Raw genomic sequence first — 13,959 nt, 5'->3', positions numbered from 1 at the left:
GGCTAAGAAGCGTCTCACAATCCAGGCGACTGACTGCAAATTATGCTGCCAATGACTCGTCTAATGGCCTCTTCAATCTGGTGGAGAATTCCTCCCAGGGTATACGTAAAAAGAAATTAAAAGATAGTTGCATGAAAAGCGTTAAAAGTACATTGAAAATGTTAAAGGAACAAACTGAGCAGATGCAGTACAAAACTAGTTCTCCACTGCCTCTGTTCAATATGTTCCTTTACCACTCATAATGTACTTTTAACACTTTTCATCCAACAATCTTATATGGTTTTCTTCCCCCTTTTGCATGTAAATCACTATTTCAAATTGAGAACCGCCAGGCTAGTTGGTCCCACGCCGTTTTTCCCATCAACAGATGGCAGTACGTTTGCCAGTCTAGTTTACCAGTTTGCTTCCTCCTTCGTAGACACTACACCGTGCTCTGCGGTCGCTGACGATTCACCGCGTCCTATACTCGTCCATCGTGGCACTACGGGTCTCAGCACAAAGAGTAAGTGTCGTGCCGTTCATTGCACGTTTCTTTACAAAAGCATCGTCCCCTGTATTGTCTGGCGTCGCTTCGGTATTGACTTAGATTTTACCGCACCTAGCCCGATCGCTGTTTTGTAAAATGATCTATGGAACTTCTTTTTTGTTTTGTCATATGTACTACTGTTTATAAAGCTTATTATTACCTTTGGTCGCTTGTTCATTTTCAGTGTCACAGCTGATTATGGTCATGAATGAGCTCGAAACCGGTCGTGGTTTAAGCATTTGAAAATAAAAAGAACCTTACAACTGAAGCGTTATTTTCAACCTCTGCTAAAAAATAGTGATAACATCTATCGTTTCAAATATACACTTACCAGCGTTCTAGAGATAGCAACTTTGATTAGTAATCAAAACGTCCTCGTTCCAGGGTTCGACCCCGCCATCACTAAAATTTTAAACAAAATTCATCAGCATTGGTTGTCGAAGACTTCCGGCATAAGAAGTCACCCTGATTCTGCCAACAGCCTTCTCAAAGAGAATGGAGCAGCGGACAGAGGTTTAGGGCACACTCTTGCCCCTGGGGTGGGAAACTACCCCTACAGCCGAAAGAACCAGCAATGACCAACGGCATGTGGACGCAGAAGCCAATGGAAACCACTGCACTGAGGACACATAGCATGTATCCACAGGATATGTGGCCTGTAATTGAAAAAGTGTCATTATGATCTCTTCAAGGGCAAAAAATTCCGGACTCGCCCCCTTTCACAATTCCGCAGTGGACTTCCCAGGGGGGTATGACAATGAGAAAATGAGTAAAAAACCAACGAAAGGATAATGTTCCACGAGTCGGGCATGGAGTGTCAGAAGTTCGAAAGCGGTAGGGAAGTAAGAGAATCTGAAAACGCCCAGTCCATACAGAGTGGGAGTCAGGGAAGTTAGAACGATTTCTGGTCAGATGACACTATGGTAATATCAACAGAGGCGTAAAATGGTATAACAGGAGTAGGACACGTTGTGAATATGAAGGTAGTACAGAGAGTGAGTTACTGTGAACAGTTGAGTGATAGGGTTGGTCTCATCAGAATCGACTGCAAACAAACACCGACAACAATAAGTCAGGTGTACATGTCGACATCGCTAGCAGAGGATGAAGAGATAGGGAGTATATACGGGTATTGAGCGGTTAATTCAATACGTAAAGGGAGATGAAATTCTAATAGTCATGGGGCATCGAAACGCGGTTGTAGGGGAAGGAATAGAAAAAAGGTTTAAGGGATGATATGGGTTTGAGAGTGGGAACGAGAGGGGAGAAGGCTAATCGAGTTCTGCAATAAATTTCAGATGGAAATAGCGAATACTCTCTTTATGAATCACAAGAAAAGGAGGTATATTTTGAAAAGGCATGGAGATACAGGAAGATTTCGGTTAGATTACTTCATGGTCAGGCAGGGAATCTGAAATCAATTACTGGATTGTAAGGCGTACCCAGGGGTGGTTATGGACTCAGATCACAATTTGGTGATGATGAAGAGTAGGTTGAAGTTTAAGAGGCTTTTCAGGAAGAATCAATGCTCAAAGAAGTGGGATACGGAAGAACTGAGAAATGAATAGATTCGTATGAAATTCCCTGAAGCTACAGATGCTGCGATAATGAATAGCTCAGTATGCAGTTCAATTGAAGAGAAATCGACATCTTTAATAAGGGCAATCACAGAGGTTGGAGAGAAAAATCAGGACACGTTCATAGGAATGGTGTTCGACAATGTAAAATGGTGCAAGACGATCGAAATTCTGAGAAAAATAAGAGTAAGCTATAGGTAAAGATGAGTAATATAAAATACGTACAGAAATCAAGAGGGAACAATAAGATTGCAAGACCAAGAAAGAAGCGCTCGAATTAAGTATGGTGTAAGGCAGGAGTGCAGTCTTTCGCCTCTAATGTGAGTCTACACATCGAAGAAGCAATGAGGGAAATAAAAGAAAGAGTTAAGAGTGAGATTAAAGTCTAGAATGAAATGATATCAATGATACGATTCGCAGATGACAATGCTATCCTCAGTGAAAGTGAAAAAAAATTAGAGGATCTCTTGTATGGAATCAGTATTCTTTGAGTACACTAAATGGACTGCGAGTAAATCGAAGAAAGACGAAAGTTACGGTAAGTACCAGATACGAGAACAGCGGGAAACGTAGCATCAGAATTGGGGATGACGAGGCAGACCAAGTTAAAGACTTCTGCTACGTAGACAGCAAAATAACCCATGCCGGACGGAGCAATGAGAGCGTAAAAAGCAGACCAGCACTGCCAAAAAGGGCATTCATGGCCGAGAGAAGTGTTCTAGTGTCAAACATAGGACTTAACTTGAGGAAGAAATTTCTGTGAATGTACGTTTTGTGCACAGCATTGTATGGTAGTGAAACACGCACTGTGGGAAAACCGAACATAAGAGAATCGAAGGATGTGCTACAGAAGAATATTGAAAATTAGGTGGACTGATGAGGAGCTTCTCCGGAGAATCGGTGAGGAAAACAATGACAAGATTGAGAGACAGGTTGCTAGTATACCTGTTAAGACATGGCGGAACAACTTCCATGGTACTAAAGGAAGCTGTAGAGGGTAAAAGCTGTAGATGAACACAGATATTGGAATATATACAGCAGCTAATTGAGAACATAGGTTGCAGGTGCTACCTCTGAGATGAAGAGGTTGGCACAGGAGAGGAATTCGTGGTAGGCTGCACCATACCAATCACAAGACTGATGACTCAAAAACAAAAATAATAAATAAATAAAAATAAAAAAGATATCTTTCTGGACTCAATATCAAAATCGTTATAGAGATACGATGAGGCAGTTTTTTAGGCTAGTAAATCGGAAGCTGCACTACACAAAATGGAAACCAAACATCGTCGCAATGCTCCTGGTATCAGCCCATCATTGACAGTCACATTTTGAAGCGGCGTAGGTTGCGTGTGTAATGTGTACAGTGACTGGGAATGTGAAATGAGTGAACAGTATAGTGCTAGCTTTGTACATCATTAAACAGTTTCTTTGTAAAACAGTATTGTACGCTAGGGACAAACCAAATGAGCCAGCACTGTTTTAAACAGACTGTCATTGCATTCGGTACTGTAGAGGCTTCAATCTTCATTAGGCTACCCTAATTTAGGTTTTCCTCGGTTTCCCTATACTGCGTCAGACAACAGGCCGTTTGGTTCCTGTTACATGCAGGAATTTCATAAACAGCTTTTTGATTGAGCAGTGTTCCTTGCAAAATTAAAGTTTCGCTTGAAAGAATATTCTCAATAAAAGGGGGGTTGTTTATTCACATACATATGAGGTCTGATTATGTATAGTTACCTTTGCCTCGATTTCTCTAATACCACACTTGACCATGTATTGTCGACTTAGATAGCCTTTGCATATAAGGCTAGGTCCTGTTTTGTAATTAAATGCGAGGGGCGTTCAGTAACTAACGTAACACATTTATTCTCTGGCAGTTTCGGTTGAAAAAATGCGGAATCTGTTGTGGGATGTTGTGGAATGTTCCCGCTTCAGCTCCTATAGTTAGCGACGCTATTCGTAGCCTTCAAAATGACGTCTGTAACAGAGGCGCGCTTCAAACAGAGAGCTCTCATCGAGTTTCTTTCGGTGGAAAACCAGAGCGTCTCAGGTATTCATAGGCTCTCGCAGAATAGCTACGTAGACCTGACAATGAACAAAATCACGGTGAGTCGCAACGTGGGCGCGCAAATCTGTCCGGTCTCCTGCGTGTCAGCCGGCCGCATACCAGTTGTGACTCCTGCAATGTTAGAACGTGCGGACACTCTCATTCGAGTTGATCGATGGATCACAAACAAACACCGCGTTATTCAGCTGGACGTTACTTTTGGTATTGCTGATACACTCGTCCACCTGTTGCGATACACAAAGGGGCATGCTTGCTGGGTTCCTCGCCGCCTAACAGAAAAGCATAAAGAGCAACGGAGGAGCATCTGTGATGCTCAAATGGTTCAAATGGCTCTGAGCACTATGGGACTTAACTTCTGAGGTCATAAGTCCCCTAGAACGTAGAACTACTTAAACCTAACTGACCTAAGGACATCACACACATCCATGCCCGAGGTAGGATTCGAACCTGCGACCGTAGTGGTCGCGCGGTTCCCGACTGTAGCGTCTAGAACCGCTCGGCCACCCCGTCCTGCCGTCTGTGTGGAATTGCTTCCGCGTTACAAGGCTGACAGTCACAATTTTTTGTTGAACAACGCCACAGATGATGAAAAATGGGCAACCCATGGAGTGGCGCCACGTCACCTCAACTCCGAAGGAAATGTTCAAAGCCGCATCTTCAGCCGGTGAAGACATGGCGACAGTTTTCTGGGACTCTGAAGGTGTGATTCTGTTTTATGTCCCTCCTCAAGGTGCAACGATCAACAGTTAGATGTATTGTGCTACACCTCGTCGCCACAATAATGCAAATGAAATTCTCCTTGGCTGCGGTCTGAGACGCCTTGCCACGGTTCGCGCGGCTCCACCCGTCGGACGTTTGAGTCCTCTCTCGGGCGTGGGTGTCTAGGTCGTCCATAGCGTAAGTTAGTTTAAGTTAAATGAAGTAGTGTGTAAGTCTAGCCTCAGCAGTTTGGTTCCATAGGAACTTACCACAAATTTTAAAAAAAAGAAACTTCTCCTTTTTCATAACAACGCAAGGCCTCACACAAGTTTTCGCACCCAAGAGGAGCTCACAAACTTCATTGGTCTTTTCCTCCTCATCCACCGTGTAGGCCGGATCTCGCACCTTTCGACGTCCATCTATTTGGCCCAAAGAAAGGATGCACTCCGCGGGAAGCAGTTCATGGATGACTGGGAAGTAGCTGATGCAGCAAGACGTTGACTCCGACATCGACCAGCAGAGTGACGGCATGAGGATGGCGTAACGGCGTCGCATTGAACGGAGATTACATTGAAAAATAGTGTTTTCTCCAAATGAGCGGGAATTAATATGGTCTACTGGAATCCTGAATAAAACCAACCTTTCAGAAAAAAAAGTGTTGAATCACTTACTGAATGAATGTCCCACGTAGTCTTAGCAGTTTGCCGGCCCTTGTGGCCGACCGGCTCTAAGCGCATCAGTCCGGAACCACGCTGCTGCTACGGTCGCAGGTTCCAATCCTATTTCGGGCATGGATGTGTGTGATGTCCTTAGGTTAGTTAGGTTTAAGTACGAGGTGCATTCAAGTTCTAAGGCCTCCGTTTTTTTTTTCTAATTAACTACTCACCCGAAATCGATGAAACTGGCGTTACTTCTCGACGTAATCGCCCTGCAGACGTACACACTTTTCACAACGCTGACGCCATGATTCCACGGCAGCGGCGAAGGCTTCTTTAGGAGTCTGTTTTGACCACTGGAAAATCACTGAGGCAATAGCAGCACGGCTGATGAATGTGCGGCCACGGAGAGTGTCTTACATTGTCGGAAAAAGCCAAAAGTCACTAGGAGTCAGGTCAGGTGAGTAGGGAGCATGAGGAATCACTTCAAAGTTGTTATCACAAAGAAACTGTTGCGTAACGTTAGCTCGATGTGCGGGTGCGTTGTCTTGGTGAAACAGCACACGCGCAGCCCTTCCCGGACGTTTTTGTTGCAGTGCAGCGAGGAATTTGTTCTTCAAAACATTTTCGCAGGATGCACCTGTTACTGTAGTGCCCTTTGGAACGCAATGGGTAAGGATTACGCCCTCGCTGTCCCAGAACATGGACACCATCATTTTTTCAGCACTGGCGGTTACCCGAAATTTTTTTGGTGGCGGTGAATCTGTGTGCTTCCATTGAGCTGACTGGCGCTTTGTTTCTGGATTGAAAAATGGCATCCACGTCTCATCCATTGTCACAACCGACGAAAAGAAAGTCCCATTCATGCTGTCGTTGGGCGTCAACATTGTTTGGCAACATGCCACACGGGCAGCCATGTGGTCGTCCATCAGCATTCGTGGCACCCACCTGGATGACACTTTTCGCATTTTCAGGTCGTCATGCAGGATTGTGTGCACAGAACCCACAGAAATGCGAACTCTGGAGGCGATCTGTTCAACAGTCATTCGGCGATCCCCCAAAACAATTCTCTCCACTTTCTCGATCATGTCGTCAGACCGGCTTGTGCGAGCCCGAGGTTGTTTCGGTTTGTTGTCACACGATGTTCTGCCTTCATTAAACTGTTGCACCCACGAACGCACTTTCGACACATCCATAACTCCACCACCACATGTGTCCATCAACTGTCGATGAATTTCAATTGGTTTCACACCACGCAAATTCAGAAAACGAATGATTGCACGCTGTTCAAGTAAGGAAAACGTCGCATTTTAAGTATTTAAAACAGTTCTCATTCTCGCCACTGGCGGTAAAATTCCATTTGCCATACGGTGCTGCCATCTATGGGACGTATTGACAATGAGCGCGGCCTCATTTTAAAACAATGCGCATGTTTCTATCTCTTTCCAGTCCGGAGAAACAAAATCGGAGGCCTTAGAACTTGAATGCACCTCGTAGTTCTAAGTCTAGGGGACTGTTGACCTCAGACGTTAAGTCCCATAGTGCTCAGAGGCATTTGAACCATCTTAGCAGGTTCTTGATTGTTTTATTTCTGTCGATCACTTAAGCTTCTGTCCGCCCCGATAGCTGAATGGGCAGCGTGACGGACTGGGTTGAATTCCCAGCTGGATCGGGGAATTTCTCCCATCAGGGACTGGGTGTTGTGTTGTCTTCATCCTCATTTCATCCCCATCCAGCGCGCAGGCCGGTCAATGTGGCATCGAATGTAATAAGACCTGCACCAAGGCGGCCGGACCTGCCCCGTAAGGATCCTCCCGGCCAATGACGCCAAACGCTCATTTCATTTCCACTTAAGCTTCTAGTGGCTAACTTGATTTGTTGACCCACCGTGAGTCTCTTACCAGTGGTGATTACAGTAGACCCGCGAACATCGTGATTGCGCAGCGAAATCTCATTTCTGTGTGATGAATCATGTTGTGCTAATTTTACATAGAGGTTCTTGTCGCATTACGTCGAAGGTCTTGTCAGGATATAAATTCTTACAGGTGAGTAAGTGAATCATACGTGCACCAAGAGACGTACACATTCCGATGCTAACGTTATTGCGCTACGATGAGATTCATCTGTGTTTCCTGTGACTCTATTGTTGTTTTGCGAGAATCTAAGCTCTGCTGACCGTTTGCTGACTGTTTACTAGCTGTCGAACATCAAAATTTTACGGAGAATTTGTAGTTTTTACATAATTTGAATCGTGCACTGCTGACTTAAGAAGGATAATGATGAATTCAACTTGATATCATGGTCCACAAAATTTTCCCTAGTATGTCAGTACCTTTGCACATATCTGGACTGCTGTTGAGGCAAGGAGCACACGAACTATCCTCTCTTAAACTCCAGTACTAAGTGCCCCATTCCCACACGGTGCAGTAGCGGACCCAAATCATGCCCAATTATAGCGCTTCAGCGCCTCAGAAGCGGGCAGAGATAGCTAATCATAATATTCCGGATGAAACATTATGCATTTTATAAGCAATTATACGATAAAATGCTATAACTCACCGCGGGAATAAAGTATCCTTTCAACGTAGTGTCCTGCGTCGCTCTGTGAGGAATTGAGATTGGGCTGAGAGTGCAAAGCCTAAGTGACTCTCGTATGCTGGCCTCAAAGTACGGCGTCCTGTGGAGAAAACAACATTAAAAATTAAGTATTTCTATATACGTTACATAACAGTACCTAGAAAGTCATAGGTCATGGTTACAGAACCTAGTAATAGTTAAAATATTTGTATAATGCACATTATAAACGTGTAAATTTTGACTGGCAAATATTATTATTATTATAACGATTGTTCCCCTTTAGGAGAGCGATTGAACTTGAATTCATAACTTCATCTTCGGATGTTTTTCTTCTTTGCTTCCCAAAACCTCCTCATCCTCTCAGAATGCTCCTTCTTCCGTTCCTCTGTCCATTTTTTACCAGGCTGACGCGATGTTCTTTCCCCAAACTTCACACTTGTGATTTTATGCCGGCACTCGGTGCGATCTTCGAGATTTTTTATGTTGATCTGCTGTAGATCCCTCTGGACTTCTTTCAGCCATTCTGTGCCACATTTACTCCTTGTTATAATATTGAATAATTTCTTTGCTGGTCTGGAGTCTTCCATCCTGTAGATGTGTGTATAAAATTTGGCTCGGCGCTTTCTGATTTCATCTGTTACTATGTTGATCTTTCTATAGAGTTCGCTTTGTGGTCTCTTCATCCAAATGCCATTTTTGTTGATTGGACTGTAAATCTTCCTGAGAATTTTTCTTTCCTGCTTTTCTATTTCCTTAATTTTTGAATGACCATCAATGACCATTGTTTCAACTGCATAATTTGCTTCTGGAAGAATCACTGTGGTATAGTGCCTTAATTTTGCGTCTGTCGAAATGCACTTCTTGTTGTAATGCGTCCTTGTTAGCTTGTAGGCCTTCTGGAGCTTGGTGATTCTTTGTTCATTGGCAATTCGGTTTAATCCTGAGGACTGTATAGTTTCACCGAGGTATTTAAAATGGCAAACTTGTGCAATTTTACCATATTTTGTTATTAAAGGGGATTTATTTTCTGGCTGCCTTTCCATATATTGGGTTTTTTCATAAGATATCTGTAGTCTGGTTTTTTGTGAAATTTCATGTAGTTTTTCCACTGCGTGAATCGCTTCTGTTCTGTTATTGGTGATAATTGCAATATCGTCAGCGAAAGCAAGGCACTTGACTTTAATTCGGTTCTCTTTCTTGATACCAATTTGGATACCCTTTACGTGAGGTTCCCATTCCCTGATTATCTTTTCTAGAACAATATTGAAAGGGATTGGGGATAGTCCGTCCCCCTGTCGGACTCCAGATTTGATTTCGAAGGGTTCTGATACTTCGCCCGTGAATTTCACTTTGGCCGTTGTTCCAGTAAGTGTCTGTTCTGTGATGTTTCGTGTCTTTCGGGCGTTCCCAAAATCTTCCATGATTTTAAACAGGGTTCCACGGTCCACTGAATCATATGCTTTCCTGAAGTCGATGAATGTAACTACTGTGTTTCTGAATTTCCTCATTTGTAATATTGTCTTTAAGCACCAGATCTGTTCCGCACATGAGCGTCCTTTTCTGAATCCGGCCTGGTATTCACCAATTAATGTATCTGCTTGGGATTCTATCCTGTTTAAAATCGCTTTGGAAAGGAGTTTGTAAGCGACTGGGAGCAGGGAAATTCCTCTGTAATTGTTCATGTCTGTCTTGTCGCCCTTTTTGTGTAGCGGGTGAATTAGAGTGCATTTCCAGTCCTCTGGTATCTGCTCCGTTATCCATATGTCTGACATTATATGGTGTAATTTCTGCATAAGTGTAGGATCGTTTAGTTTCGAGAACTCAGCAATGATCCCATCTTCTCCTGGTGCTTTGTTATTTTTCAACTGCTTGACTATCTCCATAATTTCTTCAAGATCCGGGGCATGCGAGTCTGGGTGTGTGAATACTGGAGAAGAGAAGACAAGGTTTTTCTTGGGGTGGTTCGCAGTTGAGGAGGGAACTGAAATATTGGGCTAAGATTTTGCAGTTATTTTTCGTGTTGATTTCCAAAGAGCCATCGGGTTTCTTGAAGCACAAGCTAGGCGCTTGGTATCCCTGTAAGTTTTCTCTGAAAGTCTTATAAAAATTTCTTGTATTATCTTTGATGAAATCCTGCTGGATTTCAGAGAGTCTGTTGTTGTCATATCCCCGTTTTTCTTTTCTAATTATTTTTTAGGTCTGTTTTTGAGTTTTAAGAAAGTTCTCCCAGTTTTCTTCAGCTTTGTGACTGCTAAATTTTTTCCATGCAGTTATTCGGTTGTCGACTGCCTCATCACAGGTTGCATTCCACCAGCGATGTTTCCTGTTGTGAGGGGGTTGTCCTAATTTGAGGGCTTCCTGAATTTTCTCTGTTAGTTTCTTCCAGTCTGTTGATTTTTCCTGATTAATTTGCATTATGATTTTTTCTTTGTTGAGTTGCAGATATTCCGGATCTGGTTTGGTACTTTTGGGTGGCCTTTTTAGCATTCCGTTGGGTTGGAATTTTGTTTTTATTTGGAGAGGATGATGATCTGATTCAAAGACACCTTTGCGGGTTCTGATGTTTTGAATTTCTTCTATGTTTTCTTTGGAAATTGCGACATGGTCTATTTGATATTCACCCTGTCTAAGACTGGGTGATCTCCGTGTGGTTAATTTATGTGCAGGTTTTTGAAACTGGATACTCATTATTTTAAGTCCAAAGTTTCTGCAGAAGTAAATTAGTTTTTCACCATTCTTGTTGGTACGTTTGTGTTTGGTGTGGGGTCCAGTGGTATCTCTGAATTTTTTTTCCTTCCCTAATTGTGCGTTAAAATCGCCTACTAAGATTTTCACATGGTGCCTAGGTACTTTATTTGTTGTTTCTTCTAGTGTTTCCCAGAAATTGTCCACTGTTTCAGGGTAGATTTTATTCTGGTGATTTGTGGGGGCGTGCACATTGATCAGAGTGTATGCTTTATTAGCTGATTTTACTGATAACAGGGAGACTCTTTCATTGGGAGACGTGAAGTCAATAACTGAGTTGAGTACGGAAGTGTGTACGGCGAATCCTGTTCCGAAAAGTGGTAGTTTGTCTCTTACTTTTATGGCAGGTTTGCCCTTGTAGATCCTGTAATTCTCTGTGTTAAAGTGTGCTTCATCTGTGAATCTTGTCTCTTGCAGTGCAGTGATTTTCAGGTTAAATTTTCCCATTGCGTTGGTAAGTTGCTTTAATTTGCCTGTTTTAGTGAGGGTGTTCACATTAATTGTACCAATAAAATTTTCCCCCAGAATCCGATGATCAGGTGAATCCAGTCTATCGACTGGTGCCTGGGGTAGTGACTCTGTGGTCGTCTATTCCATCATGCGTTCAAGTTGAATTTTAGTTTTTGTGGTGATCTCTGTTGAGATCACAGGTATACGACTCGATTTTTGAGTTCGAGAAGATTTTGTGCAGCCGCCTCAACTAGAGGAAAAAACTAAAGCTGGTCCTCGAAACGTTGTAAGTCGGCTTTCCTGGGATAGTTTACGTATATTTTCAAAAGTCTGCCATTCAGTTCCTTCAGCGCATCACTGGGTAAACAAACCAATGACCATTCGTGCTGCCCTTCTCCTTATCTTCCCTGTATTCATCCAATTTCACCTGTTAGTCCTGTTTGGTACTGGTCCTGCACACCTGAACAATATTTTAGAACTGGTCGCATGGATGACATGTAGGTAACCTCCTTTGCAGACTGATAGCATTTCGTCAGTACTTTAGCATAAAACTGAAGTCCACCACCTATTTTGCCAACGACTGAGCCTATGTGATCATTCCATTTGATATGCCTACAAAGTGTTACACCCAGGTATTTGTATGAGCTGGACGATTCCAACTGTGACTCTTTTATATTATAGTCATAGGATACTATGGTTTTTCGTTTCGTGAAGGGCACAATTTTACGTTTCTGAACATTTAAATCATGTTGCCAGTTTTTGCACCACTTTGAAATCTTATCAATATCTGCCTAAATATTTATGCAGCTTCTTTCAGACAGTACCGCTTTATAGAGAATTGCACTTCCTACAGATTTCGGTGGTTACTATTAATATTGTCCGCAAGGTCATTAATACTCAGCATGAACAGCAAGGGTCAGCTCATGGTCAACTACTTTTCAAACTTAAGCCATAGATTCTCTATGTGCTCCTGTCCTGTGCAGAAAGTTTCAAGTTCCTCATTAACATATGACACTACTGGTTTTGGTTCATTGGTTGATTCGGAGGAGGGAACCAAACAGCGAGGTCTTCAGACACATCAGATTAGGGAAACATCGGGAAGAGAGTCGGCCATGCCCCTTTTTCAGGAACCATCCCGGCACTTGCCTGAAGCGATTTAGAGAAATCACGGAAACCCTAAATCAGGATGGCCAGACGTAGTTTTGAACCGTAGTCCTCCGGAATGCGAGTCCAGTGTGCTAACCACTGCGCTCTCTTGCCCGGTCTACTGCTTTTCCTATCTAGTTTACTGAACAGAAATATCTTTCTCCATGTTTTAGTTGTCCTTTGTACTTTGGTAATCATTGTTGTAACAACCGCGACATGGTCACTGATACCAATTTTCACGTGAGGTCAGGTCTATTTGTTGCCTTATAATATCTAATATATTTCCATCATGACTGCGCTTTCGAACCAGGTGTTCTAGATAGTTTCACAGGATGTCTTGTCACGCCCACCACTAACAAAACTGTAATTTTCCAATTGATTGTTGGATGATTTAAGTCTGGCCGCGCGGAGTGGCCACCCGGTTTGAGACACCGTGCACGGATTGCGCGGACCCTCCCGCCGGAGGTTCGAGTTCTCCCTCGAGCATGGGTGTGTGTGTTGTTCTTAGCATAAGTTAGTTTAAGTAGTGTGTAAGTCTAGGGACCGATGACCTCAGAAGTTTGGTCCCTTAGGAATTCACACACATTTGAATATTTTTAAGTCTCCACCGAAGATAACAGTATGATTGGGGAACTTACGTAAAAGTGAACTGAGGTTTTCTCTAAAGTTTTCGGTTAGAGATGAGTCTAGTGGGCAATCGAAGGATCTGATTACCATTTCATGCCCATCCCCGCCCAAACAATCTCACATGCAGCTTCAATTTCTATCTCGATGGATCTGAGTTTTCGCACACTGCAAGGAAGACACCACGTCCATTTCCAGTTAGCCTATACTATCCATATACACTTAAATTTTTCGCAAAAATTTGACTGTTTCTAAATTAATGTTTCATCCAGCTTTCTGTACCAAAGCATTCTGTGAGTTTCACTACTTTCTAGGAGTTTTTCAAACTCTGACACTTTGCTTCGGCAGTTAACTATTGAATTTTAATACTCTCACCTGTGCGAGGCATTCATTTTGCATCTTATACTGATACTTGTGTATCCTACAGATGTCGTTACCTGTGATGGATGGATAATCGCCTAGCCTCAACAAGTACACAGTCAGCTACCTGGGTAGCAGCCACTGGCGTATAGGCACACTTCACCGATTTGCCCGTTTAAGTGGACCCACAATTTTCAACCCTATGGCGCAAGTCCAGAAAGTCACAGCCTAGCTTGTCACAAAAAGCTCGAATTTTCTGATTCAGTCCATCCATTCGACTTAGAACCGGGGAGGGGGGGGGGGGGGCACGGTCGGTTCCGATAACTACAAGTTTCATTGAAACTCTGTGCGTAAGGCTGGTCTTCTCAACCTACTCTGTTAATCGCTCCAATGGTCCAAATATGACCTCAGAGCCCAGACGACCGACATTTCTTGTACCAACTTGTGCTAAAATTTGCATTTGACTAAACCCTGTTACCTTTGCCGGAACAGTTTCTGAGACATGAGCATTGAGTGCACCTGTTGTTC

The 13,959-nt window shown here is 43.1% G+C and overlaps 1 protein-coding gene across 1 annotated transcript in view; it reads right to left on the bottom strand.

Moving 5' to 3' along the window:
• Nucleotides 1-13,959, bottom strand: part of LOC126190964 (probable cytochrome P450 304a1) — a 134,499-nt gene that overhangs the window by 9,824 nt on the left and 110,716 nt on the right. Inside the window, exon 6 of the mRNA XM_049931626.1 lies at nt 8,089-8,206. Within this exon, the coding sequence (XP_049787583.1) occupies nt 8,089-8,206 (118 nt within the window). The remainder of the gene's footprint in view (nt 1-8,088; nt 8,207-13,959) is intronic.

The sequence above is a fragment of the Schistocerca cancellata genome, chromosome 6 (genome assembly GCF_023864275.1).
Source record: "Schistocerca cancellata isolate TAMUIC-IGC-003103 chromosome 6, iqSchCanc2.1, whole genome shotgun sequence".
Taxonomy (NCBI): domain Eukaryota; kingdom Metazoa; phylum Arthropoda; class Insecta; order Orthoptera; family Acrididae; genus Schistocerca; species Schistocerca cancellata.
This window is presented reverse-complemented; position numbering and strand designations above follow the sequence as displayed.